The 27,184-nt window shown below is 42.3% G+C and overlaps 1 protein-coding gene across 2 annotated transcripts in view; it reads left to right on the top strand.

The window, feature by feature from the left end:
* The window catches only part of F9 (coagulation factor IX), a gene marked incomplete at both ends in the record, with an annotated part of 30,455 nt that extends 7,028 nt beyond the window's left edge, over positions 1–23,427 (top strand). The window contains 5 exons of one of the 2 annotated variants that reach the window (XM_081042220.1): positions 2,108–2,221; positions 9,449–9,577; positions 11,491–11,696; positions 21,992–22,106; positions 22,880–23,427. In XM_081042220.1, coding sequence (XP_080898346.1) covers positions 2,108–2,221; positions 9,449–9,577; positions 11,491–11,696; positions 21,992–22,106; positions 22,880–23,427 — 1,112 coding nt within the window. The remainder of the gene's footprint in view (positions 1–2,107; positions 2,222–9,448; positions 9,578–11,490; positions 11,697–21,991; positions 22,107–22,879) is intronic. The other variant, XM_081042221.1, reaches the window with a different exon arrangement.
* Between the last annotated feature and the right edge of the window lie 3,757 nt (positions 23,428–27,184).

Below are 27,184 nucleotides of genomic sequence, written 5' to 3'. Positions count from 1 at the left end.
GATAAGAACAAAAAAAGAAAAACGAATAACACCATGCCCCTTTTCACTCACAGCCGAGATTGCTACCCACCCCAAGATAGCCTGTGCTATTTCTCACTGTGTGGGCTTCCACATATAGCAGGGACACAGGCCCCTCAGTTCTGCCCCATTCTGTACCATCAACGCACCACATACAGAACCTGGGTGAAGAGCTAGCATCTGTGAAGGATTTTACAGTTTATACAGAGTGCCTATCACATTTAATCCTCACACCAACCCTGTGAGCATAGCATTATTCAACCTCATCTCACAGAGGAGGAAACTGAGGCTCAGGGAGGTTAAAAGACTTGCCAAAGTCACCTAGCTAGGGAGTTATGGAGCCCAGAAGAGAACCCGAGTTCTCAAATGCCCGACCCTTTGCTTTCACTATTACCCCTCCAGGCCTTCAAATCTAAATGCAGTTATTCATCAAACACCAACCTAGTAGCCTTAAACAGGAATCTCTCCCTGGACAAGGTCTGGCCCCTGGCTGTCTTTGACCCCCTACTATCTGTGGCTTTGCCTCAGCTCAAACTACACACAGACAAGCACCCAAAGGAGGACTAAAATGACACTCATTTTAAAGGTATGTCTCAGCAAATGAGTTGCTGTGTAGCTGGCTGCAAGCCCAGACCCTTTCAGTGAAACATCCTAAATAAATCAGATCCGTTGGTCTATAATATAAAGTGCAAATGTAGCTCGTTTTTTAGACCAGTTCTGAACATCAATAATACTAAAGCAGAGAGAACGTAGTTTGTTTTCATAGAACCGGAACAAATTGAAGTATCTGTGCAAAAGCACAGTGGATAGAGGGGCAGAGGGACAAGCTCTAATTTTTACGGCAAGCAGATTTTCCAGAGAGGGACTATTTCTGAGAAAGGGATATTAGTCCTTAGTCAATAAGACCCGGATACATGCTACTGACAAAGAACATGGCAGACATGTGACTGCTCTCCTTGGAGGAGGCGGGAATCTACAAGCTAGCTGGCAGGGAGTTTCACTCCAAAGTATGACTGATAATTCGAAATTATTTGCCCTCTTTCTCTCATTCTTTTATTATGTCATCTTCACCTCTCACTCTTTTGTTTCTCATGTATTGTCTTGCTGATCTAGCTCCCATTTTTTTTTCAGGGCTATTTCTCTTAGCTCAAAGTGCATACCACTTTCCCTTTTGGTTCTATTTATCCCTTTCTCCTGAAGCTTCCTTAAAAGTATGCATGAGGGCAGAAGTCTAACAAATCAGACTTAAAGGTTCCCTTCTCATCCTGACCCTTCCGCTCTCACCTATTTCTTCCTCCTGTTTTCTTACCACCAGTATCTTTAAAGGCCCTTAAGAACTCTATAAAAGTAGAAACTTCAGGAAAGTTAGAAAGGAAACACAGCCAATCTATATGTAAATACAGAATCTTTTCTGTTTTAATTCTTTATATTGAAAGTTGTTTTTCATTTTACCTAGACCATTTGGGACCTAACTCATAGATAGAATGTCTTTAAGCAGTAACACACGCTTCTGGCATCTTTTCTGTTGTTTTGAACCATTATTACATATTATATTATACTTTAAAGTTAAATGATAACACAAGAAAGTAGATGCATTTGCTCCATGCCTAGGCCACCAGTTCCTTGGGTGGAAGTACCATGTTACCTGGTTCAGCTTGCATTGCAAGACCTGTGATAGAGCAGGCCCTGGATGACACGTAGATAATAATTGTAGAAGTGATCTGATTTGATTTGGAAGTAACTCTGCCACCATTCTATAAGTAAGGATTGAAAATTCTTCTCTCCCCATGCTGATATGGTACATTTCTATACTCAAACATACTTCTCCCTCGTCTTTTTCCCTTGGTTTGTATGTACTATGTACGTGCCTTCTTCAAGGCGATTTCCTAGGAAATTAGAGTGTTAGCCTATGAACCTTTGTTTGGGTTGCTTTTAGAAATGCAGGAAGACAGGGGCATAGCTGGCTTCCAGGTCAGCAGTTCTGCTCCGACCCTAAAACCAGGCTCCCGTCCCCATGAGTCTGTGCAGAGGGGGGCTGGGCATTCTAAGCAGTTTATCTGCTAATTCAACATCTTAACCTATCCCAAAGATGGAGATCAGTGTGAGTCCAATCCATGTTTAAATGGCGGCCAATGCAAAGATGAGATTAATTCCTATGAATGTTGGTGTCCAGTTGGATTTGAAGGAAAGAACTGTGAATTAGGTAAGTAACTATTTTGGTATTACTCATGGTTCATAATTTCCCTTTGAAACCAGACTAAACTGGAAGATGCAATATTTATGTACCATAATTTTCTCCTAAAAATCTACACATTTTTGTTGTGATAAAGAACACTTAACATGAGATCTACACTTAACAAATCTTGAAGTAGACAATACAGTACTGTTAACTCTAGGCACTGTGTTATACAGCAGATCTCTAGAACTTACTCATCTCACATAACTGCAACTCTAGCTGTTGACTAGCAACTCCCCATTTTCACTTCCCCCTAGACAATTATATTCTCTGCTTCTATGTGTTTGACTATTTTAGCCACCTCACATAAATGGAGTCATGCAGTATTTGCCCTTCTGTGACTGGCTTATTTCATTTATCATAATGTCCTCCAGGTTCATTCATATTATCACATATGACAGGATTTCCCTCTTTTTGAAGGCTGAATAAGATTCCATTGCATAAAACATACTTTCAAAGTTTATAAACATTCATTTTATCTGTAGTCATAGTTTCCAGGATGAGTTCAAGACACTATATTAAGAGCGATAATAATATTTGGTAGATAACGGGTAGTGATGGTCCACTCACTTATTAATCCTCAATACAACCCTATGTGGTCATTATTACTATTCCTAGTCTATGTAGATAAGGAAACTAGCTCAAACAGCTCAAAATCACAGAGGCAAGTAAATGGTCAAGCCAGGACTTGAACTTCAGTTTGTCTGACCAAAACCCATGCTTCTAACTACTATCCACAAAATGCAAAGAAAACTGAATGCATAAAACTGAACTGATGACTAAACTGCTATCAACATAGGCAGTAGAAGTCAAGTAACTATAGAATTGGGGTATGGCAAGGTCAGTTCTCTCATATAATAGGCACTTCACACATACCAGCCACTTCACATGTTAAATTTGTTGACAAAAATCTGAGCTCGTTCCCGAATTTGACCATGCCAATTACACTGAAAGAGTTACATAGCAAATTTAGGTTCAGTGGGCATCATTTCCTCTCATAGCCTAGAATATTTTTTCCTGAGATTTTGGCAATCAGAACTGTAAACCCCAAAGTCCTTTGCCTACTTGTTTATTACCTCTCGATGCAAGATTACTGGTATTGTGATTGTGAAAAACACACAGTGCTAGTGACAGATTCTCTTTCTACTCTGAAACTCCAGAAGAATAGAGATGCAATCCTAGGGAGAGAATTGAACATCACAGGCTACAAGACTAAGGGGAAAGAGTAGAAAATCAGCAGGACTCTATTAAGGCGTTATATCAATCCACCTGACACATAGATGAAAAAGGCATAAAACAAAATGAAACACTGAGCTACATTTGTCCCATTGAAAAAGGGATAAAAGTCACCTGTAATGTTATTCAGAAATCCTTTCAGTATTAAAGAGAAATCCATTGATCATCTTCCTTTGAGATCTAAAGATAAAAAAGAATAGAAGTAAAAGAAAAGGTGGCAGGGACAAACCATTTTAAAAGAAAGAAAAGAGTGAATACAGGTGAATGAACTGGTACACCTTTCCTGGATTCCCATCCTGTCAGATTTCCTAGTGTGGGGACAAACCAATGCATGGATTACCTTTCCTATAGGTGTATTAATTGATCCAACATCTCTGACGTGCCACTTACATCTGAAAGGTTATAACTTCAAATTCAGATTTACCTAGATAAGTTTGATCCTGATATTATGGAAACCTATAGAAATCTTTCCAGTAGTTACTCATTTTCAGCTTAAATAATGTAACTATTGGAGCTGAGAGAATGAATAACTCAATTAGTCTCAGTTAAGAATGAAGGGTACGTTGTAGTAAAGTATAATGGAAAATAGTGTTTAACATTAAATATTCCTTGGGTGGTCGGTTAGCTCAGTTGGTTAGAGCATGGTGCTCTTAACAAGGTTGCTGGTTCGATCCCCACATGGGCCACTGTGAGCTGCGCCCTCCACAACTAAATAGAAACAACTACTTGACTTGGAGCTGATGGGTCCTGGAAAAACACACTTAAATAAATAAAAAAGTTAAAAAAATATTCCCAAATGTCTTTAGTTTAAAAATAAAGACCCTTTAAAGGAGGACAATAGCCCTGAGGAATGTAAATAGAAGCACAAAAATTCCGTAACAGGTTTTGCTACATGTGTGAAGCTATGGTCCACATGGCAAAAGTGCTAAGTCTCCAACGGGCCCCATCTCAGTCTTCTCGGGTTCCCCACCATTTTGGTTTGGTCAAGGCTTAGAAGTTGCACTGCATCACCCCCAGCCCATCTGATCAAGGTTTAGAAAAATCCTTTCAGCTCAGTTAGTTCAAAAACAAAGTGGGGATTCTCTCAAAGAGCTCTTTATCTCAGACACTAGAGGAAAGCACCAGTCAAAACACACAAATTCCCATTTAAGCCGTTGCTTCAAACTGAACTAAAGACTAATCTCAATAGCTGCTATTAATAGATAGCATGGTTTATGGAGTACCTGAGCCCCAAGTCTCTTGCCTCACCCTCCCTTAGTTGGTTAGAGCGTGGTGCTAATAACACCAAGGTTGCCGGTTCGATCCCCGCATGGGCCGCTGTGAGCTGTGTGCCCTCCTTAAAAACAAGAAAAGAAAGGGAGATTTCCATTGCTTTCCTTTGCCCTTGTCCATGAGGCTCCTCTCCAGGGAAGAGAGGTACAAATATTCAGGGCACGCCCTCTAGTTAGAAGAATAACAATTAATTGGCTATTGTGTCCCTTTGTCTAGAACAAAGACCACTGTGTGTCCCTAGCTACACGTCATATCTGAGTCCTTTTCAGATAGATCAAGTTCTATAAGAACTTGGTCATTCCTGAACCTTCTAAAGAGTACAAGAGGCATTTCCCCACAGTGAGATAGGATGAAAAGAAAAAAAATCACAAGCACATAAACTTTTTTCTTCTTCATTGTGTTAACACATCACAGACACTACTGTCTTATTTGCTATGTATTTCTGGGGAGTGAAGAAAAGAAAATACCTTGAATTAGCTGAACAACAACATATTCTGTGGTAAACTTGTTAAACAGAATATCTTTTGTTCAAGCTTTGGTTTTCACCTCAGTGAATATATCAGGGTAGAAAAAGGCAGAGTAAAATCAAGTAGAACAGGATGACTTTTGCAGAGGGCATGAGGGGAGTGAGAAAGAGGAGTTTGTGCCAACATAGCGGCAGAAGAACAGATGCTGTGAGACATTCTTCAACAGAGCTTTTAGGCACTGAGACCAGCCTCGGGACCCAACACAGTGCCTGACATCTACGTGCTCAAAAAACGATTGATGAATGAGTCCCATAGTGACTGACTTAGATCCTGGACTACGGATCTCTCCAATCAAATTCCTTGCACTATTATTCTATTTCCGGAATCTTGAGTCCTCTATCTGAGGGCAAAAGACTGCTGATTGGGGCAGCCGATTAGCTCAGTTGGTTAGAGTGTGATGCTTGTAACACCAGGGTTGCCAGTTTGATCCCAGCATGGGCCAGTGTGAGCTGCGCCCTCCACACCTAGATTGAAACAACTTGACTTGGAGCGGATGGGTCCTGGGAAAACACACTTAAAATAAATAAAAGTTTAAAAAAATACTTAAAAAAAAAGACTGCTGATTGGACAGCGATATTGCCCACAAACCAAGCCACAGAACATCAGCAACATACCTGGGCCACAAAGAGCAGAGACAAATGAGGAAAATCGTGGAGCGATCTAGCTACTTAGCCAAGGGCACAGAACTGGGAAAGCCTCACTGAGTTTACTCATTCCTGTTGTGCATGCACCAAACCAGGCTGCACCTACCACCTACCTCTGTTAACTGACCTCAACCTCATATTGACTGAACACTTCCTACAGCTGGTATTTGGTTTGGCTGAACATCTCAGTACTGCTTTGTAGCAACACAATGATAGCTAGTCTCATGCAAGAGCCAGGAATATAGTCACCAGGAGTGAGGAGAAAGGTCTTTAAAAAATAAATAATAAGGACCAAGTGACACCTTTTTTGATTGTGCGCTCCATGGATTATTGGTAGCACAGGTTAAAGCTCAGGCTGGTTTCTCTGTCTACCTGGCAACAGTTGATTGGCTTTCCCTTATTTTCTGTAGTGGCAGTAAGGAACATGAGGTAATTATTAAATTTTAGATCTGTGACTCAAAAATCCATAATATACTCCAAAACCATATAGTCACTCTGTTAGCTTGCATTTCCCCAGAAAAAAAAAAAAAAAAAGAATCTGTGACACAAGCTTATCTACTAAGGTGGGCAATCCTAAGGAGAAAATAAGGGACAGGAGAGTGAGGCAGTGAGGAAAGGAGAACCAATAACAGGATGAGCCATTTCTTCATCTGCAACTGATTGCTTAATCTCCTGGGACTGTTCTTCAAGAAGCCACACGAACTGGCCTCAGGACAGTCCATTTGGGAGGAGGGAAGAAGTGAAAAAACGAGTCCATCAGCATCTGTCTGCCAATGTGAAAAGTTCAGCCTATGGGTTGAACACATCTCCGGGTTGTATGTGCTGCTACACCCAGAGAGGCTGTGGGGCATCTGGTGGCTCAGCACCAACAGGGGAGTGCCAAGGCAGGAGGGGAGAGGCACGTAGTGCAGATATGAGCCAAGGCCGTTCAAGGCCACGTCAATATGAGGTCAGTGGAAGCCCTCGCAGAGGTGATCACCGCTGTGCTGGGGAAACACGGGTGAGGCCAAGAAGAACTGAGGTGGTATACACGAGGTGTCTACTACAGCCACTTGTTCTCAGACTTCCCGTCTCCTAACTGCACTGACAAGTGAGCATTTCTGTTGAAAGTTGTACTGCTGTTGAGCATGTAGGTAAGGGGGGAGATGTCTTCTATTCGTTGTGTTCCTGTGCTCCTCTAGAGGCAGAAATAGGCTCCAAGGGCAGAGCCTATTTCTCTCAAGTCAGCATGTCTCCGCTAGCAAGCCCTGTGCCATACTACTTCCTATTACTGACTTGGCATAAGATAAACAAAGAGAAAGCACGGAAATTAGAAAATACACAATAAGATGGCAGGAATAAGCCAAATATATCAGGAATCACAATGAAGGTGAATTGGTGTTAATGACAACTTTCAGTCTGGAGTTAAAAATCAAATTGGATGTTGTTGACAAAAGAGATACCTACAATAAAATTATACCAGGAAGCTAAAATAAGGGGATATAAAAAGATTTTTCTAACAAAAAGAAACAGGCAAAGCAGTCTTAATATCAGACAAACCAGAATCAAGACAAAAAGCATTACAAGAGACAAAGAAAGATATTTTATATTAATAAGGAAGGTTGTATAGAAGAGTCAAGAAAACATGGGCCACCAGAATGCTTATCATTGTCAACACATAATGTCTTTGGCATTTAGCTACCTTAAAGGACTCTTATTTCATTCTCGTGTGTTAATACATACCCACCTCAGCCAGCTTAAAGTTTCCTTTGATAAATTGGATTATATTAAAACTATGAACTTCTATTCAGCAAAATACACTACATAGGGTGAAAAGGCAAGTCACAGAGTGCGAGGAGACATCTGCATCATATACCCAATAAGTGGAACTCATACACTGATGGGGGAATTTAAATTTGTACAGTTACGGGGCCGGCCTGGTGGCTCAGGCGGTTAGAGCTCCATGCTCCTAACTCAGAAGGCTGCCGGTTCGATTCCCACATGGGCCAGTGGGCTCTCAACTACAAGATTGCCTGTTCAATTCCTTAAGTCCCGCAAGGGATGGTGGGCAGCGCCCCCTGCAACTAAAAAATTGAACACGGCACCTTGAGTTGAGCTACCACTGAGCTCCTGGATGGCTCAGTTCGTTGGAGTGCGTCCTCTCAACCACAAGGTTGCCGGTTCAATTCCTCGACTCCCCCAAGGGATGGTGGGCTGGTGGGCTGTGCCCCCGCAACTAGAAACGGCAACTGGACCTGGAGCTGCTGCGCCCTCCACAACTAAGATTGAAAGGACAACAACTTGACTTGGGAAAAAGTTCCGGAAGTACACACTGTTCCCCAATAAAGTCCTGTTCCCCTTCCCCAATAAAATCTTTTTTAAAAACGTCACACTAAGTATTACCTTATCTTGTACACCTGAAATAAAAAAAAAAGATTTAAAAAAAGTCACAAAAAACAAAAAACAAACAAAAATTTGTACATCTACTTTAGAAAACTACTTGACAGTATCTACTAAACCTCAACATGTGACCCAATCATTGTACTCGTACGTATACATCCAGGAAATATGCACACGTATGTTACCAAAAAATATATACAAGAATGTTCCTAACAGCGATACAAAAGAGCCCCAAACTGGAAACACAGCTCAAATATTTATCAACAGAAAAATGGACGAGTAAAGGTTGTAATATTTATGCAATGGAAAACTATACAGCATGTAAATGAGCTGCTGCTCTACAACACAACATGGATGGAAAGATACAGAAGAGTGCATATTGTGAGCTTCTATTTATTAATATATCAAGTTCATGAACAGGCAAAACTCATTCATTTTTAGAAGTTGAGGTGATGGTAACTTTGGGAAGGAGGAAGAGTACAGTGATTGAAAGGAGGCATCAGGAGAGTTCCTGGGGTGTTGATAATGTCCTATGTATAGATCTGTTTAGTGCTGAAACCAGTGCATACATTTTGTGAAAATTCCTACTAAAGTTCTGGGTACTTTTCTGAATACATGTTACATTTAATAAACATTTTTAATTGTAGTCCATGATTTAGTTAAAGTAGAATATCCAAACCTTCAGCTTTACACCAAATCAAATACATTGCTGCAACCACTGTATGCCTTATTACAAATTTTATCTTTCTACTCCTTTTTTAAAGATATGGAACGCTTCACAAATTTGCGTGTCATCCTCGTGCAGGGGCGGTGCTAATCTCTGTATCGTTTCAATTTTAGTATATGTGCTGCTGAAGTGAGCACATCTTTCTACTCCTTAGCTCAAGGCTTCCAAGCTTCTCTCCAGGAATGCCCCAGCTTACATTTTTTTTTATTAGTTTCAGGTGCACAAGACAAAGTAACACTTAGACGTTTATCATTTATATCCCTCACACTGTGTGAACCCCCATCCACTATCCCTCGACATCACACAGAGCCATTACATTTCCACTGTCTCTATTCCTAATCCCCAGCTCACATTTGACCTAAAATGCATGTTAAGTGATGCTATTACTGTTGATTTTGCTTTCTTTCAGATGCAACATGCAGCATTAAGAATGGCAGGTGCAAGCAGTTTTGTAAAATGCGTGCTAACAACAAGGTGTTTTGTTCCTGTACTGCTGGATACCGCCTCGCAGAAGACCAAAAGTCCTGTGAACCAGCAGGTCGAAATCTAAATAATTCTTTTTAATTTATTGGGGTGACAATTGTTAGTAAATTTACATAGATTTCAGGTGTACAATTCTGTATTACATCATCTATAAATCTCATTGTGTGTTCACCACCCAGTGTCAGTTCTCCTTCCATCACCATATATTTGAAGTTTGTTTTTTTTTAAGCTCGGCAGACACATGCTTCACATCCATATTCGAACTGGTAGCATTTTAACTACCCTACATAATTATAATCCTTACTTGTTTCTACTTCCTTTGAAATCATAGGAACGATCAGTTGCTTGAATTGGAAAAATTAATGTTCCAAATTGCATGATCATTTTAAGGACAAATTTCTGTAAATGTCTTCAGTCTGAAGTCTTTTCCGTGTGTCCAATTTTTTTCTGACTTTTATGTCATGAAGCAATTGTGTGATTTCTGTATTCATATTTCTAATTCATCCAGTCAAATTAATGTAGTAATCCTATACCATAAAAGATATATATAAGTGATTGACTGATAGATAGGCTTCTACTACAAGGATGGTGAATTTTAAGTATGGTTCTGCCAGGGTGTGGCTGGTTTACTCTGAGAAAGTTATTTCCTGTCCTTGGATCATGCACCATTCCTCTGTAACTGGGTTCGACACCTATCTCAGCAATGCATCCAGTAGAGGAAATTAAAGAAAGGACCAGAAGCCAAGAGTATTTATGCCACAACTAAAATGATGAGTCTCTAATGCTTCATGGGCCTGCACGGCCGTACTTCTACCTGGTTTTTCACAAACAACTGCTTCAAAGCCAGTCTACCTTGGGAGGAAAACACATGTATGTTTTGTTTCAAAACCTAACTCCAGTGTAGACAGATGGCACAGTAGCTAAGCCCTCATAAACTTTTCTATGTTATAAGAGAGAAAAAAAAGAATTGAGAAGCACTTCCAACTATTACGTGTTATATTTGAATAGTGCCTTGGCTTTAGCAGAATAAGTAGGCCCAACCTAAAATAAGCTTTTGTACCCTTTGATAGTAATGGTCCCTTTCCTGTAGCCATTGTCGATGATTTATATTTACACGTAAGTATTTTGAACTAATTTCCTGTTTTCCCAACCACATGCTGTCTTCATGATACTTTGCCACAGCTGGTTGCTATAGAAATGTCTGTTATAAGGAATGGAGCTGGAAGGGAAGTGAGAAATGAAAATGAAATGCGAGGTGACTTTGCTGGACTACAAGTTTCCATTCTGGTTGTCCCAATGTTTCTGTGGACAATTTCTTTTCTTTAGGAAGTAAACCAAATCAAGGTAAAAAGGTGGCCAGTTTCCAGGTGGATATGGCTATGATAATCATATTAGTAATGTATTTGCTTAATACTTGACAGTCAGGTAATTAAATTACAATGCTCTCCCCCCCAAACAGATACCTAAAATCCACGTTGGAATCTAGAAGGTATTCTAGCCCACAAAAGAAATCCTGTTAATAAAAAGAAGCAGGAGTCTCATTTACCTAATTCTAGGTAAAGTTACATGTTAAAGTTACATGTCACCAATCATGATACTTCCATTCAGGGATAGTACTTGGGAATAAGAGTTTTTAGTGGGGAAAAAACCCGACTAAATAGAAAGTCATTAGACTTTATAAAAGTCTTACAAAATTTGATTCTGAAACACTTCTCTTATTTCCGTAAAGATGATGGATTCCTGAGCCAAATGTTATTTTCATAAAGGGTTTGAAAACTTCTCACAAAAATAATGCAATTAACCTTTTAGTTCGAAACTGTGTATATTCATTCATTAGATTTTTAAAAATATAGATGGGCCTGCTTTTCAGAAGTGACAAGGATGGGCCTCATTTTCTATCATTATAATATATGTTCTGCTTGCCAATGAGAAATATCTGAATACTAATTTTTTCCCCCGTTTTTCTAGTGCCATTTCCATGTGGGAGAGTTTCTGTCCCTCACACATCTATGAAGCACACCCGCGCTGAGACTGTTTTTTCCGATATGGACTATGAAAATTCTACTACAGATGAAACAGTTTTGGATAACGTCACTCAAAGCACCCAACCATTTAACGACCACACTCGAATTGTTGGAGGAGAAAATGCCAAACCAGGTCAATTCCCTTGGCAGGTACTCTATATTGATGCTGTGTCAAAACTGGAGCTCAGTCGGGCAAGGGGCAGGCCAAGTATAATGCTGAGGCTAGGACACTAGACAGACCTATCAGGGTGAAGGAAGTGTTTAGGCAAGTTTCATCACTGAGCAATTATGAGGATGCCCCCATAGGAAAGAGAAGTCCAGGGACGGCTACCATACAAGGTTAAGGAGAGTTTGGCATCAAGGAAACAGCATAGTAGGATTCCAGACAAGCAATAAGGAGGGTGTCGTGCGGGGTGTCCGGCGGGGCGGCCTGCGGGGTCTCTGCTCCCGCTCCCCACATAAGAACGCAGGACATGGTGAGGCCAAAAAGGAACACCCACGGAGCCATAGGTAGGGAAGTCATACCACTATGGTCTCACTGGAGGCTGGGTTTACACGACGTGCGACCTGCTGTCCGCTTTGCTGCCAACCGACCAACTGTCCTCGACTCTCCTTACTCTCCTTCAGTCTCCTCCTTCACTCTCCTCAGCTCCCCTTCGTAGCCAAGGCAGTCATATCGGTGACCAATGGCTTAATGGCTACAGCTGATGGCCAACCAGCCACAGCTGACAGCCATCCACTATCTGAGCCAGCACCTCTCCACATGAGGCCGAGAGCCTGGAAACTGCTCTCTGGGGCTCTGTCCCCACAGAGGGCTGGAAGTGAGGTCACAGTTACTGGGGTTTGGGGTACTACTTTAGCTTCAGCTCCTCGGAGAACTGGTAAGAGTCAGAAAGTCTCTAGGTCCAGAAAAACTGGATTATTTTGAAGGGATTTAAAAAAGGACTCAAGTAGAAAGGATTAAGGCAAAAACTGGGCTACTGGAACCAGGGTACGAGATAGGAGATTAGTCCATGTGGTTCTCAAAGTGTGGTAGCATCAGAATTGCCTGCAAACTTGTTAGGAATGCTACACCCCAGTGGGACCTAGCGATCTGTGTGCTACAAACCCTTTGGGTAATTCTCATGCACACTACAATTTGAAATCTACTGGTCCAAAGGAAACTATCTTGGTACAGAAACTAAGGTCCAAAACACCAAATAGTGGACTAACGGTACCGAGTCCCACATTCCTCCAGGTGTGATTTGCAGGCAACCCACATCAGAATCACCTGTGCACATTTTTGAGGCCGAAGACCGAGAGCTAGATTTGTAGTGAAACCCAGCCTATAACTGGCTACAGCTAAAGCCTAAGTGATTCCATCGGAGAGAAGGAGCAGGCCTCAGAGGTAAGGAGCCAGGTGGTCCTTATATAAAAGTTGTGCTGTCCAATAAGGTAACTACTAGCCACATGTGGCTATTTAAATCTAAATTAACTACCATTAAATCAAATTTAAAATTAATTTCCTCAGATACACCTGCCACATTTCAAGTACACAATAGCCACATGTGGCTACCGGCTACCGTATTGAAGAGGGCAGATACAGAACATTTCCATCATAACAGAAAGTTCTATTGGACAGCGCTTACAATAGTTGAGTCTAATATAAAACTCCCTAGTGACCACAGTGTAATTTTGTAGTCATCTCAAGGATGCTTCACTCAAAATATTTTTCTCTATTGAGTTTGGAACTTTTGCCATCAGAGACCAATAGTTTTAAAGACTTTTCAATCATCAAACAGGTAACAATTTAAGCCAGGATCAGGTAAATGTCTCCAGTTTAACACCACTGGAATTTTCTGAGACTAGCTATGTATCTATCCAGGATTCTTCAGCTTGCCCACCATTTTCCATTACAATGGGTATAACATCTTACACCCTTCCTGGAAGGTAGGGATTTGGCACAGATATTGGGGAAAATGGTACTGAAGAGTGGCAAACCATCACAACCAAAACTTTATATTTTCCCTTCTTTTATCTTGTTCTTAATAATATTTGTTAGACTTGACCTTATAGCCAACAAAATACACTATATGTTCCTTTACACCCCCGTGTCCCCTACTTAAGCATCCAACAAGGGCTGCTTCCCTCACCCACCACGACCCCTTCCTTCACTCACCCACATCTTTATTCTCCTTCACAACTCTTTGTAAAATTGACCTTTTACCTTCTCCATTGGCCTCTCCTTGAACAATCCCTCTTGGGTCCGGACACTCTAAGTATCCTTTATTCTATTTAACATCCATGTGTCTGATTCTTTCTAATTTTACTATTTGTGTTCTCGTGCATTTTCATTCATTCTGTATCTACCTTCTATGGATAAGGTGGTTAGAACAAAGGATTCTGCTTTATCATTATTATCTTCCTTGGGCTTGTGGGACATAAAGCAGTGCCTAGAGTGGAGGATCCCGTCACCCAGGGGTGTTTTATTAGCCAAGAAGATGACTTCCCATGAAAATAAAGCCAGGATTAAAAAAAGAAAAAGAAAACCCCCAAACATTATGGGCTTAACATTGTCCCCTTGCCATCCCAGAAATGAAATGGCAAATACACTTAAACAAGAGCTAAAACAAAAAGAATGGAGTTTTATAAAGTCTCAACTGACTCACATAATCTCTGTCCCCCACCCACTCCCTTTAAGCCAGATGCTTGCCATGTTTTAACAATGCAAGTGTTTCCTAATAGAAATTCTAGTTACTCTAGCAAGCTATTTTTTTAGTTTGAAGCAGAAAAAAATTATTAGATGATAATTGCAGTTGTACTGTGAGGAAGAAAATATAATTGATGCACATCGTTTCAAATCTGTCATGTCCTCCTCACCCCACATTTGTAGTGCGTGTACGTGTTGTCTCTTTCCAAGTATACGTTCAAGATCCCTCATGCACATGAGTGCATGCACATTCACTCCCTATTTCCCCCAGATGAAGTAAGATTACTGGCTGGAGAGTTGCAAAGTACTGGATTTTAGGTTTTTCCAAAGGTGAAGAGCTGAGCTACTTTCTAGGACACCTGAGAAAGACCCAGTCATACTTCTGCATTGTTTCCATCCTCACCAGAGAACTGTGTCTCCACACCCACCTCCACCCAGTTTGTCACGGAAGGTTAATGTTTTCAAAAATATGAGATAAATTGAGTGTACAAAAGTCACTCTTAGACAAAGACAAAACAGAAATGAAACAAACCAGAATCTCTCATTTGTGTTAGAGCCAGCTCCACCCCATCACCGTTAATCTGCAGGGAGGAAATACTTGATTTAATTGCAGACAAGACTGCAAGGCACCGGCTGCAGCCAGGGCATCAAGGGAAAGCACTCAACAGCTGGGGTTTCAAAGGGCAAAATATTTGTGGCTCTGAAATATGAAAAACTGGTTAGCAATGCCACTTAGAAAGGAGTAATTCAAAATGCTGATACTTCATAAATGAGGGATAGGGAGAAAAGCGACCACTTGGATGAAAAAAATGCCACAAAGACCCTAAGGAGTTCACTTTCATCTGGAGTAATGAACAGTTTGAATGAACTGGAAAGCTTTAGTCTGTTACAGAAAAGGTTTAAGTGAGCTGTTTGCAAGAGGTAAAAGGCCACAGGGGTAAAGGAAAGATGACTTTTTCTTTGTGGATTTACGGGTGAAAGTTGCAGGCACAAAGATTCTGGCCCCGGTTAGGAAAGCCACAACCACAGGGTCAGTTACTTGGGCTGGGCAGCTTTGGGAGGAAACGTTTGTTGAACAAATGTTTGTCTAATTGTTGACTTGAAGAGCTGTCCTGTCAGTGGGGGCAGCAGGGCCTGATAACCCCATCCAGGAGAGTGTCGAGGGCATTGGTTCACCTGGGGGTAGGTTAGAGTAGGCTAGGGGACAAGCTTTGAGGTCCTAAGGAGCGATGTGCACCTTCTTCGTGGCCCGTCTGCTGTCGCGTTCATTTCTTACCTTATTCTAGGGTTTTCACCTCAGCTTCCGGGGTTGGAGGCTAGGCCACAGAAGCTGCATTACCAGGCAATGGAGACCTGAGCTTCCCAGAGCCCCATTCGGTTCGCACAGGCAGGCCCCGCCCCACCCCGCCCCCCAAGGTCAAAGGTGCAGGCGGACTTGCCTGATCTTGAACCCCGCATTACAGTGACAGAAGGTCTGAGAGAGGAACATAAGGAGAGAAGATGCCCAGTTTTCTTTATTTTCCCTCCAGATGCCCAGGGGTAGGCTCAGAGACCCTAGAGAACCTGGGGAAAGGAAACAGAGACTCTGCAGGCACACCTCAGTAGGGAAGAGAGGAAGCTAAAGGGTTAAATGCACTATATAGGAACAGAAAGGACATGTCATGGATTCACTATATGTTTAGCGTAGTGGGAAACTAAAACAAGACTCGAATTTCATACAGCTACGTAGGAAAGCAATGAAAACTTAAACACTAGAGAAAAACAGAGAAATCACAACACCTATACTATGAGACCACTTTCATCAACAGCTTAAAAGTGAGAGATCTTAGGAAGCGACAAGGTGTTTCAGCTTTTTAAAACTTTAATTTGGTTTTGGTCCCATGCCCTTGATCCTGTCAGCTGACAATTCTGACCAAACACAAACTTGCCCCAAAAGCTCCTCCCACCTCTTCGGCTTTAGGTTAGGGTCTGTCCGGCCCTGTATGCAACATACTTGGTCTTCTATTTTCTGTTTTATCATGGGCAGAATACAAAGGAAGCCAGGTCCTTAAGCTTTCCTTATCCTTTCTTTTAGGTTGTATCATATGCAATTGCCAGTATTTAACCGTTTTAACCAACAAAATGTCTTGAGAAGCAGTCTGTCCATTCATTATACTATTCTTGGCCTAAATAGTCTTTAAAATGTCTTAGCATTTTCCCCAGTCTCGGCTTTCCTCTGCTTTTGTCTGAAGCTATCCTAAAAGGTCGTGGGCTCTTGACCTGTACAGCTACCTACACAGAACCAAGTCCCATGGCAGACAGCATGCAAAGTTACCATATGTATGAACCGAACTTTTTTTTGGGGGGGTGGCTGGAGGGGTTGGGAGGAAGATGTTTATGAAGATCCTAATACTATAGAAATGTCTTCCTTCACTTGGACAAAGTAAGCCTCTATTCTTTTCTAGCTCAGATGATAAAGTTCCAATTAGAAGAAATGAAAAGATGACATATGTTATCTCATCTGGCCCCACAAAACTATTTTTTTTTAATTAAAGATTTTATTGGGGAAAGGGAACAGGACTTTATTGGGGAACAGTGTGTACTTCCAGGATTTTTCCCAAGTCAAGTTATTATCCTTTCAATCTTAGTTGTGGAGGGCACAGTTCAGCTCCAGGTTCAGTTGCCGTTGTTAGTTGCAGGGGGCACAGCCCACAGTCCCTTGCAGGAGTTGAGTAGTCGAACCAGCAACCTTGTGGTTGAGAGCCCACTGGCCCATGTGGGAATCAAACCGGCAGCCTTTGGAGTTAGGAGCACGGAGCTCCAACTTCCTGAGTCACTGGGCCGTCCCCCCCACAAAACTATTTTAGATAGAACATTTAGACTATTATTCTCTAGGATGGTTTGATGAAATCTATTTCGTGACTAGTCTAGTTAACCAGTCATTAAAAACCAAAAATGAGCATCGCCTCTGTGCCAAGAAAAATGAAGTGGTGCCAAGGGCTAAGCGAATCACACCTGTGGGCATAACAAGCTGTACATCATGCAGAAATGGTTTTGTTCTTCATATGAGTGTCATGAACACCTGGAAGAGCAGTAGCCATATTTCAGGCTCTTCCTGAAAGTCAAGGGGATATTAACCCCTTGACAGGGCCCTACGTCCCTGCGTGGTACTCGTGATGCGAGTGGGGAACAAAGTCCTGACGCACAGGTTCAGATAGAGTGAGTAACACAGCTTTATTTGGGAACCAATGTCTCTCCAGAGGCCAATGCTCTGTTAAGCACCATAGGTTATACAAGATAAAATAGAATTTAATAAAAAACCGAGTCCCAGAGTAAATTAAGATGGAGAAGGTCCCTGATCTGGGAGAGACGACTGGGCCCACGACGGGTCTGAGGTGAGCTGGTCTCACAAGCAAGAACTTGGGAGCGTCCCAGTATCTCGGCTTGCCCCTCGCAGAGGGTCTTAGCCAGAGCGCCCAGTTGGACTACTCACTGCACTGCTCTTGAGCTCTGCTTTTATCCTCTTTTCTTTGAACTTGTTTACTACTTAGGTGATAACCAGAAGTTGTTTTGGTGAACGTGTTTACCACTCAATATTGTTATGCTCAGTTTCACACATAAATATAAATATGTTTACTTTCATGTATATGCTCTACATATAAACATGTTTACTTTCACTTCACTCTTATTAGTCTCACACCTACTAGTAAACAACTTGTTTTGCAAACCTCAATCCAACAACAACCTTGTTTATAGTATGCTCTACACACAGAAAGAATGGGTATGCAAAGGTAGAATAAAAATAGTATTGTAAAGCTGGTGATAGCTAGGTAGGGAGAATAAGGATTTACTGAAATCCCAGGGAAAGGTCAGGTTCAAGTTAAAAGGTTAAACAACAGGGCAATAGCTATTACTCTGAGTTGGCATTGTCCGTGAAGAGCATCAAAACAGATATATGAATGTGTATTTTGTAGATGCACGTGGGTGTGTTTGGAGTGTGTCTGTGTGTGTCTGAAAGGGAGCTAACAAGCTCCTGTTAGGAGATGACAAACATGAAAATGTTTGACAGGTTGGAACTCAGAGGCCTTGCTCAGAACATACGCTTTTCCATTTTCCCCATCATTCTTGCAAGAAGTGACGTCTTGCAAGAAATTGTCCTTAGCCAAGCAGACAGCTCATCCCTAAATAGCTAATATTTAGATAGCTGTGACCCCGAGATAGCCAAGCAAACCTTCCAAAACCAAGTCGTTTGTAATATCTGTAAATACAAATATATATCTCGGGCTTTTTCTTGGCACAGATGTTTGCTAAAATTTCTAGTACCAACCAGATTATTTGGCCAAAATTGCTCTTCAGGCATAGAAATACACAACCGTATTTCTCAGTCACACGTCAGAAAGCAGTAGAAGCTCCAGGCAGCAAATCTTTGGCACAAGTCAGACAAGCTACATCGTAGTCTGTGCCCAGGGGCTGTGGGTATCATTCAGTCTGGCCTAACTAGCCCATTAAACGGCGAGATGTCTAATTCACCTCTAATACAGACAAGAGGCACCCTTATTATCGTTGCATGGGAATTCTTAGCTCCCGTTACTTGAACAGAGGTATTCAGTTGTAACCATCAGGACCAGGATAGAACAGTGTTGCCCAAATTTGCTTGGTGATGAAAATCACTTGGGGTCAGGGCCAACTTCATGAGCTTGTGACCAGTGCACTTGCAAAGGGTCTTGTGTTCAGAAGGATCCCTCATTTGGAGTTCAAGGCTTTGCATTTGTGTTTTGTAACTCAAGTCCCATGAGACAATGAGGCATGCTTGCTCTGGGGACTTGGAACCTCCAATCACTGCAGTCTCACCTCTCACCACCTCCAGCGGATGAATTCTTGACCTCCCGCTCCCCTGTCCCCTGGTGCGTTGACCAGCCTTGCTTCCCCCTCTCCACACTTGCCCAATGACCACTGTCACCCCCCTACCCATGGCACACTGGCATACTCTCCCTCTTCATCCCCAATAGCTACCATTGTCACTCTCCTCCTGCACAGTCACAGGGAAGGCTTAAGTGGGGTGCACACACCCTGTGCTGTCTTGGGAGGGGGCATGGCCACATGGCATCTCAGGACCAAAAATATGTCCTGAGGGTGAATGGCGAGGGCCAGCTCTTTGCCTACCTCCATTGCAGGTACTGAGCACATCCTGGCATGGAAGTTGCAATCCCTTGGGAATTGCCTCTTTGCGGGTGATTGCTGCATTGGGCCAGTGGGAAGGGAGGATTGATTTACCTTTCCCACTGCTGGGACACAGGGCATCAGGAGGGTGACTGGCAGGAGGGGGGGAACCTGACAGCTGAAGGGTGTGTTTGTGCTTGCATGCTACATTGCAGGGTGCAGCCCCTGGGTGCTTGTGAATATCTGCCCTCCCAGTAAATATCCCCCATATCTGAGGGAGCATGACGTTGAATAGTAAATTAAAAACCCCCTGACAGGTTCCCAGAGGCCACAGAAGAAAGGGAAGAATTCTGTATTTTAGTGTCTTCAATGCCATTTTTTCCTGGCTTTTGAACTGGGGGTACTGCATTTTCATCTTGCCCTGACCCCCACTAATTATGTAGCCAGATCTGCCTGGAGTGAGCACTTTGAAAATATAAAGGTCACCAAGCCTTGGAAATTCTGAAACAGAATTTCTCAAATTTAATTACACATAAGGATGTTCCAGAAATCTTCATTTTCTCCTGTTCCACTCACCAAATAATCTGATTATATGTGGGTGGGTCCCGAAATCTGCATTTTACAAACATCCCAGATGATTCTACTGCAACTGATCCACTGACCACACTTGGAAAATTACTGGGTACGTAGAGAGCATAGATTCTGAAGCCAGGCAGACTAGGGTTTGCATCTTATCTTCACTACTAACTAACCTTAGGGTAGCTAACGTGTATATAAACTTCAGTTAGCTCATTTATAAATGGAAATATGAATATCACTCCCCAAAGTGTTGTATTAAGTGTACATAAAACACTTAGCAGAATGATTAGTCCATAGTAAGTCAATAACAAGTGTTCAAATAACTTAAGGGGGCGCCCGTTAGCTCAGTTGCTTAGAACGCAGTGCTCCTAACACCAGGGTTACCGGTTCGATCCTCGCATGGGCCACTGTGAGCTGCGCCCTCCACCACTAGATTGAAGCAACTACTTGATTTGAAGCTGATGGGTCCTGGAAAAACACACCTAAATAAATTAAAAAGTTTAAAAAAAATTTAAGAAGATTGTTAAGTCTGGTGTGGGGGGTTGGGGACACTGATGTTTAATATACTATTATGGGAGTTTTCCTTTATATTTTTTATTTATTTGGAATTACGAGTTTTCCCATATTTGTTTACAACTTTTCAAAATTAAAAGCAACAGCTAGAACGAGAGGAAAAGCTAGAGTATGGAAAAGGGGGTCAGAAGCTTGCAATGAGTCAGCCCCATAGGTCTCCCGGTAGGAGAAGGCTGGTGCTTCCGTGTCTAGGACTTAGTAGGTGTTCAGCCAATAGAATTCAGGACAAAAAGAATCTTCACTGGAACATGCCCCGAGGACCTTCTCACACTCACACTAAAAGGGACCTCTCCCTTTATGAATGGGCTTGCTGATGCCTCTGGCTATGTGTGCTTTAGCAAAAGGGCGTTTGTTGAGCAGCAGGTTAGCTCAGTTAGTTAGACCAAAGTGCTCTTAACGACAAGGTTGCCGATTTGATCCCCACGTGGGCCAGCGAGCTGCGCCCTCCACAACTAGACTGAAAACAACTACTTGACTTGGAGCTGATGGGTCTTGGAAAAACACACAGAATAAATAAAAGTTTTTTTTAAAAAAGGGCGTTTGTTCACAGAGGCTACTACTAGTCAGTGCCCACAGAGGGTTTACCGAATGTTGAGTGTGCCCTCTAGTGTTCACCCCTTTAGTGTTCACCTTCTCAGCTTTCATCCTGAAGAGGTGGACCAGGCACTTGCTTACCCTGGAATTTAAATTCTCCAAGTTGATCTAGACGTTGAGGTGGTGAAAATAGCCATTGTCCATTCTGCTTGTGCAACGAATCTGTAAGTGAAAGACTGGATTGGCCTCTTATAATGCCCAGGCTCAAAGCAGCGCCCAAATAGCTTTGTCCACTTTGCCCCCAAATAAGGCACAAGTTAGTACCCCTTTTAGGACACGGACAGCTGACATATCCAGCCAAGGGCAGCAGAATATGGTTAGGGATGATAGGAGGAATGCATGAGCCCTACTTATCCTCATTGTCTGGATAGGTCTTGTTTCATAGTATTCCGGTTTGGAAAGGGCTTGAAGAGACCTCCTGAAAAAAAAATCAGCTTTTCGCTTCAAATAACCTGTTGCAGAAAGATTTCCACCTGCACAGACAGGAGACTCAGTAATAACTCTCGGTTTCGAGGAAGCAAGTCAGTGCATTTCCGAGTGTGTACAATTTGTGCCATCAGAGAATCTTACTCACCTGGAAAAGGAATCTGAGGGGCCCAAAGCACCCAAAGAAGCCGTTCCCTCATATTTGCCTCATCTAGAGCTCCCCCTGGCTCTCCCTGCATATTCTCTTCAAGACAGTTACAGGAATGGCTTTTGTGATCCTGCTCCAGAAACACTAATTCATCTGCAAAGCGGACACTTTCCAGAAACACTCCAGTTCTGCCAGCACCGGAAGCCAACTTTTTGCCCACTCCTATAAACAGCACATGTTTATTTTGTTCTGGATCAAATATATCATGTCATAAGATCCCTAATTTTATTTCCACAGGTCCTTCTAAATGGTAAAATCGATGCGTTCTGTGGAGGTTCCATTGTTAATGAAAAATGGATCGTGACTGCAGCCCACTGTCTGAAACCTGGTGATACTATTACTGTTGTCGCAGGTAAACAAACAAAAAAGGATAGGAGTCTAGCATCAGTATCTTCTATGTGACTGGTCTATCATATTTTACTAAGAGCTAATAAGATCACTGCTAAGTAAGTTGGGCTAGTGGTAGAGGGGCCATATTTTCAAAACCCAACTTGTTCCATCCTCCAAGCCCCCCAGAGTGCTTTTGGTATACCTTCATTGGCACTCATGTCAGTGGGGGACAATTATTTACTGATATCTCCATTTCCCCACCAGACGGAGCCTTCCCCAAAGCTCTGTCATTATCACTGATCTTTGTATCTCTGGTGGTTGGCACAACCTGTAGTGGGCCCTCAGCTAACATTTGAATGAACGACCGTGCTCCTCAAAAGGGCTCAAAATACTTGAAATGGACAAAGTCTAGGATAATTCAATGCAAGCAGATTCATTATCACCTGTGAACAATGTAAGACTTGTCACAGCAAGACTTGTAACACCCATCTCTATGATAAGCCCTAAATCACTTTCGGGTCTGAGAAGTATGCATTAGCCCTCATTACATTTTACCCAAGTCATACCAATTAAGATTGACACTTGGCTTCCAGATTAATTCAGTGATGCCGAGTGGACACTTTGAAAATCTGTTTCTTTATGTGAAAGACTATGTGTGACTGAAGAGGAATTTATTTTCAATGGGTGACATGCCATTTAAGTAATGCCAGTTCACTAAGTGATGCTAAGTAGACACTTGGAAAATGTGCTTCTTAGTGGGAAAGACTGACTGAAAAAGAAATTTCTTTTCACTAGGTGAACATAACACGGAGGAGGACGAACACACAGAGCAAAAGCGAAATGTGATCCGTGCTATTCCTCACCACAATTACAATGCAACCATTAATAAGTACCACCATGACATTGCCCTTCTGGAACTGGATAGACCCTTAACGCTAAACAGCTATGTAACGCCTATTTGCATTGCTAACAAGGAATACACGAACATCTTCCTCAAATTTGGGTCTGGCTATGTGAGTGGTTGGGGGAAAGTCTTCAATAGAGGGAGGACAGCTTCAATTCTTCAGTACCTTCAAGTTCCACTAGTTGACCGGGCCACCTGCCTTCGGTCCACAAAGTTTACCATCTATAATAATATGTTCTGTGCTGGCTTCCATGAGGGAGGTAAAGATTCGTGCCAAGGAGACAGTGGGGGACCCCATGTTACGGAAGTGGAAGGCGTCAGTTTCTTAACTGGAATTATTAGCTGGGGTGAAGAGTGCGCAGTGAAAGGAAAATATGGGATATATACCAAGGTATCCTGGTATGTCAATTGGATTAAGGAAAAAACAAAGCTCACTTAGAAAAAAAATGTATTTCTAAGACTGGCATGTTTGGCATTGAAAATTAGCAAGGTCCTTTACTAACTAATCAGCTTCCATCTCTTTAGATTTGAATAAATACATTCTATGAATACTGCTTTCTCTCTTTACAGGGAGAAGTCTACCTAGAATTCACGTTTTACTAGAATACGTAGATTAGAAAATGTAATCACTAGAGAAATAAATTGTGGCAGGGATTTGGGACCATTCCTACAGATCCAGCCCTTGACAAAACTGTGAAGTTAACGTCTTCATATTGCCCCAGTGGAGAGACAGGCATTATGTCTCTCCACTGGGGCAACTCCCAGATTCTCTCTCCTTAGCAGCATTCCATGTTCCAGATCTTTCTTACTTCTCCCACCAAACATCAACATTGATTAGATCTGTATCCAGGATATTTGGTCTAGTCCATCACAAGGTTGGCACCACACTCATAAAGGGAGAAGACAGGAGCTTCTGACAGGTTAAAACTCATCAGAAACACTTCTTCTCTTTCTGTACCCTTTTTCCTGCATCCTTTATCTTTTTCAACTCTTAATCTTCAAGTCTCTCTCTCTCTCTCTCTCTCTCTCTCTCTCTCTCTTTTCTCTCTCTCTCCCACCCTCCCTCCCTCCTTCTCTCCCCAACTCCCTCCCCAGGCAAAAAGGAGGGACACGGAGCTTCATACTGTTTTCCTGGAATACACAATTATATATGTCTATCAAACGCAGACTTGCTTTCAGTTTGATCTTGGATTTGCTTTTCAGACCATAGGGAACGAAGTAAAGGCCTGAAGAACTTGGGGGAAAAGTTGCTCTCAGAGCGTCATGTTATTAAAAAACATACACCATGGAAGGAATGACCTATCAGAACAGTTCCCTAAGAGCTTGTAATTGTGCTGCTCTGGAGGTCTGACTAGAGATGTTTCCAGGAAGGCAAACGGACATGTCACTGTAACTAGGAATGTTGATATAACCCAGGTGTATCGTGCCCCATCTAGAAATAAAAAACAAAAAAAACTGTTAACAGAAAGGGAACAGCTTGCAATCTAGAACCAGTAGTGTCGGCAAGGAAGAAATCATCAGTGTGTCTCCAGTACTGACCAGGAATAAGGAAGAAGTTGCCCAGGCCAAAGAACGTGAACCTCAGGGTCTCCTTAACTAGTGCAGCCCCACAGTGGAGAAGAGCGTGTCAGGCTCACAGGCATGAGACACTCTAATGAGCCAACTAACTTTCCCTTTTCTGGTTTCACGCTCACCAAGCAACTTCTTCATTATAATGAGGCCTTCTATATTGAATTTTCTAGAGGGTTGCTGACCAAGCAACATATATACTTCAATCTGTTAGACAAAATATTTCCCTTTAAGAATTAATAAGCTGGTGTTCTGGTTCATACCTCAGCTTTCTGTGAATTTGGTTGATGGGAATCGGTCACCCTGTATTTAATGACATGTGGCACTGCTGACAAAATCAGGTTTGGGAGCACCGTGACGCCACTGAGCTGTTGGTTCCTTTGCCCTCACCTCGCCCCGAGCCAGGCCTTGCTGATTTCGTTATTCTAGTGAATGCCTTTTAACTTCAGTCTTTTAAACACAAGTATCAATAAAAGTACTTTTCAATTTCTCCAAAGGCGTTTCTTGTTGAATCACAGAGAAGTATCCCAAACACAGCAGAACAAACAGAAGAATGTGTCCAAATGCAATACGACACCGCAGAGATTGGATGGGGTTACCCTCCCAGCTTTCACGTGAGGCAGTATGGACCCACCTGGGACACAATTGAGTTTAAGCAGCGGTTAATATGTTCTTGCATAAGTCACTCCACATTTTGGGCTTTGTTTAATCTCTCCATTTGTATAATGAGGGAGTTTGACCGGATGCTCGCCAAAGGCCTTTGTTGACCGTGATAGTCTGTGATTTCATTCCTTTATTCAAAAAATATTCAACAAGGGCTTACTGTGTGTCAAACACCAATTGTGTCCACTAACTTTGGATCCACATTTATATATTTTGTGAGTTAACTACAGTGGTGTATGTGAATTGCTTTGACAGTGCCTACTCCATTACTACACAGTACGTGCTCAATAAATGTGAGCTGAATCTGAATCCCTGTTTATTCCAGAGTAGAAACGAGTCCTGTATTTAGTGTCATGAAAGGAGGTCATTCTTAAAAACAGTAAGTGGGATTGAGGTTTCCTGAATAAATGAAAGAAATTGGTTCTGCTATTGTTGGCTAAAGGAGGGAAAGAGAGAGGAGACACTGTAATTGTCCCCCTGACTTTAAGGAGGATACTAATTCATGCATGGCAACCTGTTACTTCACATTTGAATGACTAAAGATCTGTAGTCCCCAGTGCTCTGCAATTGGTAAAAGTGAGCCACTCTGGCCTTGTTGCCATGGAGACCACCCTGACAAAGGCAGCAGTGGGGGGGAGCTCCTGGTTCCATACATCTCCAAGCCAGTTATTCTTTTTCCCATGAGCTCTAAAATGACAGAATTGATCATGAGCCACCTACAGCCTGTTGCCACCATTAAACGTGTAGGTCCTTTAAGCCCACCTAAGAGTCAGGGGCTTCAGAGCCAGCCCCTGGCTAGATCCCACCTAGGGCATTTACAGTCGCCATACAAGAATCGTTAGTGCTTTTAAAATCACGGCAGGTACTTAACCTAAATGGGCTGAAACATGCTTATGCAATATTGGGAGTGACAGATTAAAACAGAACGCTTGCTGAATGAAGAAAAGTGCGTTCATTCAGAGTGGTCGTTTTAACTGGCTGTGTAACTGTTTCTGGTTCTTTTGAATACTAGTACTTGCTTCATGGTGACATGAACGAAGTACGATTCAATTTTCTCTGCCAAGGGAAAAGGAAAGGGTTTCCTCCCCCATTCTCCTGAAGCATGACAGACCATTTCATTAAAATTGCCTCATTATAATTTTGCAACAACTTGTGAATGCTTCCATTCCAACCTAAGAAATGTCAGAGCTGCAAGGGCCCTTAGACACCATCCAAACCACTCTGCCCATTTAACAGATGAGGAAATTGAGGCCAAAGCCAGAGCCACTAGATCTCAGGTCTCCCATTTCATACTACAATAGCATAGTGCTTTCCACTGGACACTGTCTATATGTTTAGAGCACCTGTGGGAATTGCATGTTGGTGGCAATCCTTTCAGCAAACCTGGGACTGAAAACTGCCCAGACTTCTTGGTAGCGATGCTTTAACTGACAAACAGGTGACCAAATCAAGACCAAGAGAGCCCAGAAAGCACTAGAGTGGCCATCAAACACCGTGTTTCCCCGAAAATAAGACCTAGCCGGACAATCAGCTTTAATGCGTCTTTTGGAGCAAAAATTAATATAAGACCTGGTGGTAAAATAAGACCGGGTATTATATTATATTATATAAGTCCTGGTCTTATATTAATTTTTGCTCCAAAAGATGCCTTAAGAGCTGATTGTCCAGCTAGGTCTTACTTTCGGGGAAACGCGGCAACAAACTGGAGCTGCAGTCCCCGTCTCCTAGCAGACACTCAGTAAGTATACGTGGAATGAACCTGTGCTGCTGGTGCGTGGCTTTTAGCCCAACTGTGAGCCCTGGGCCTTCCAGATATGACATTGGACTTCTAGAGCAAGTTCATCAGTGTCATCCGGCACTGTCATTCCGGCAACATTTCAGCTCGCTTCATTGCAGCTCTGCGGGGTAAGACATGTGGCACAGCGAGACAGCAGGCCGTTCCAGAAGCTGTTTGAGGGTTGAAG

This window comes from Rhinolophus hipposideros, assembly GCF_964194185.1.
Source record: "Rhinolophus hipposideros genome assembly, chromosome: X".
Lineage (NCBI taxonomy): Eukaryota > Metazoa > Chordata > Mammalia > Chiroptera > Rhinolophidae > Rhinolophus > Rhinolophus hipposideros.
This window is presented reverse-complemented; position numbering and strand designations above follow the sequence as displayed.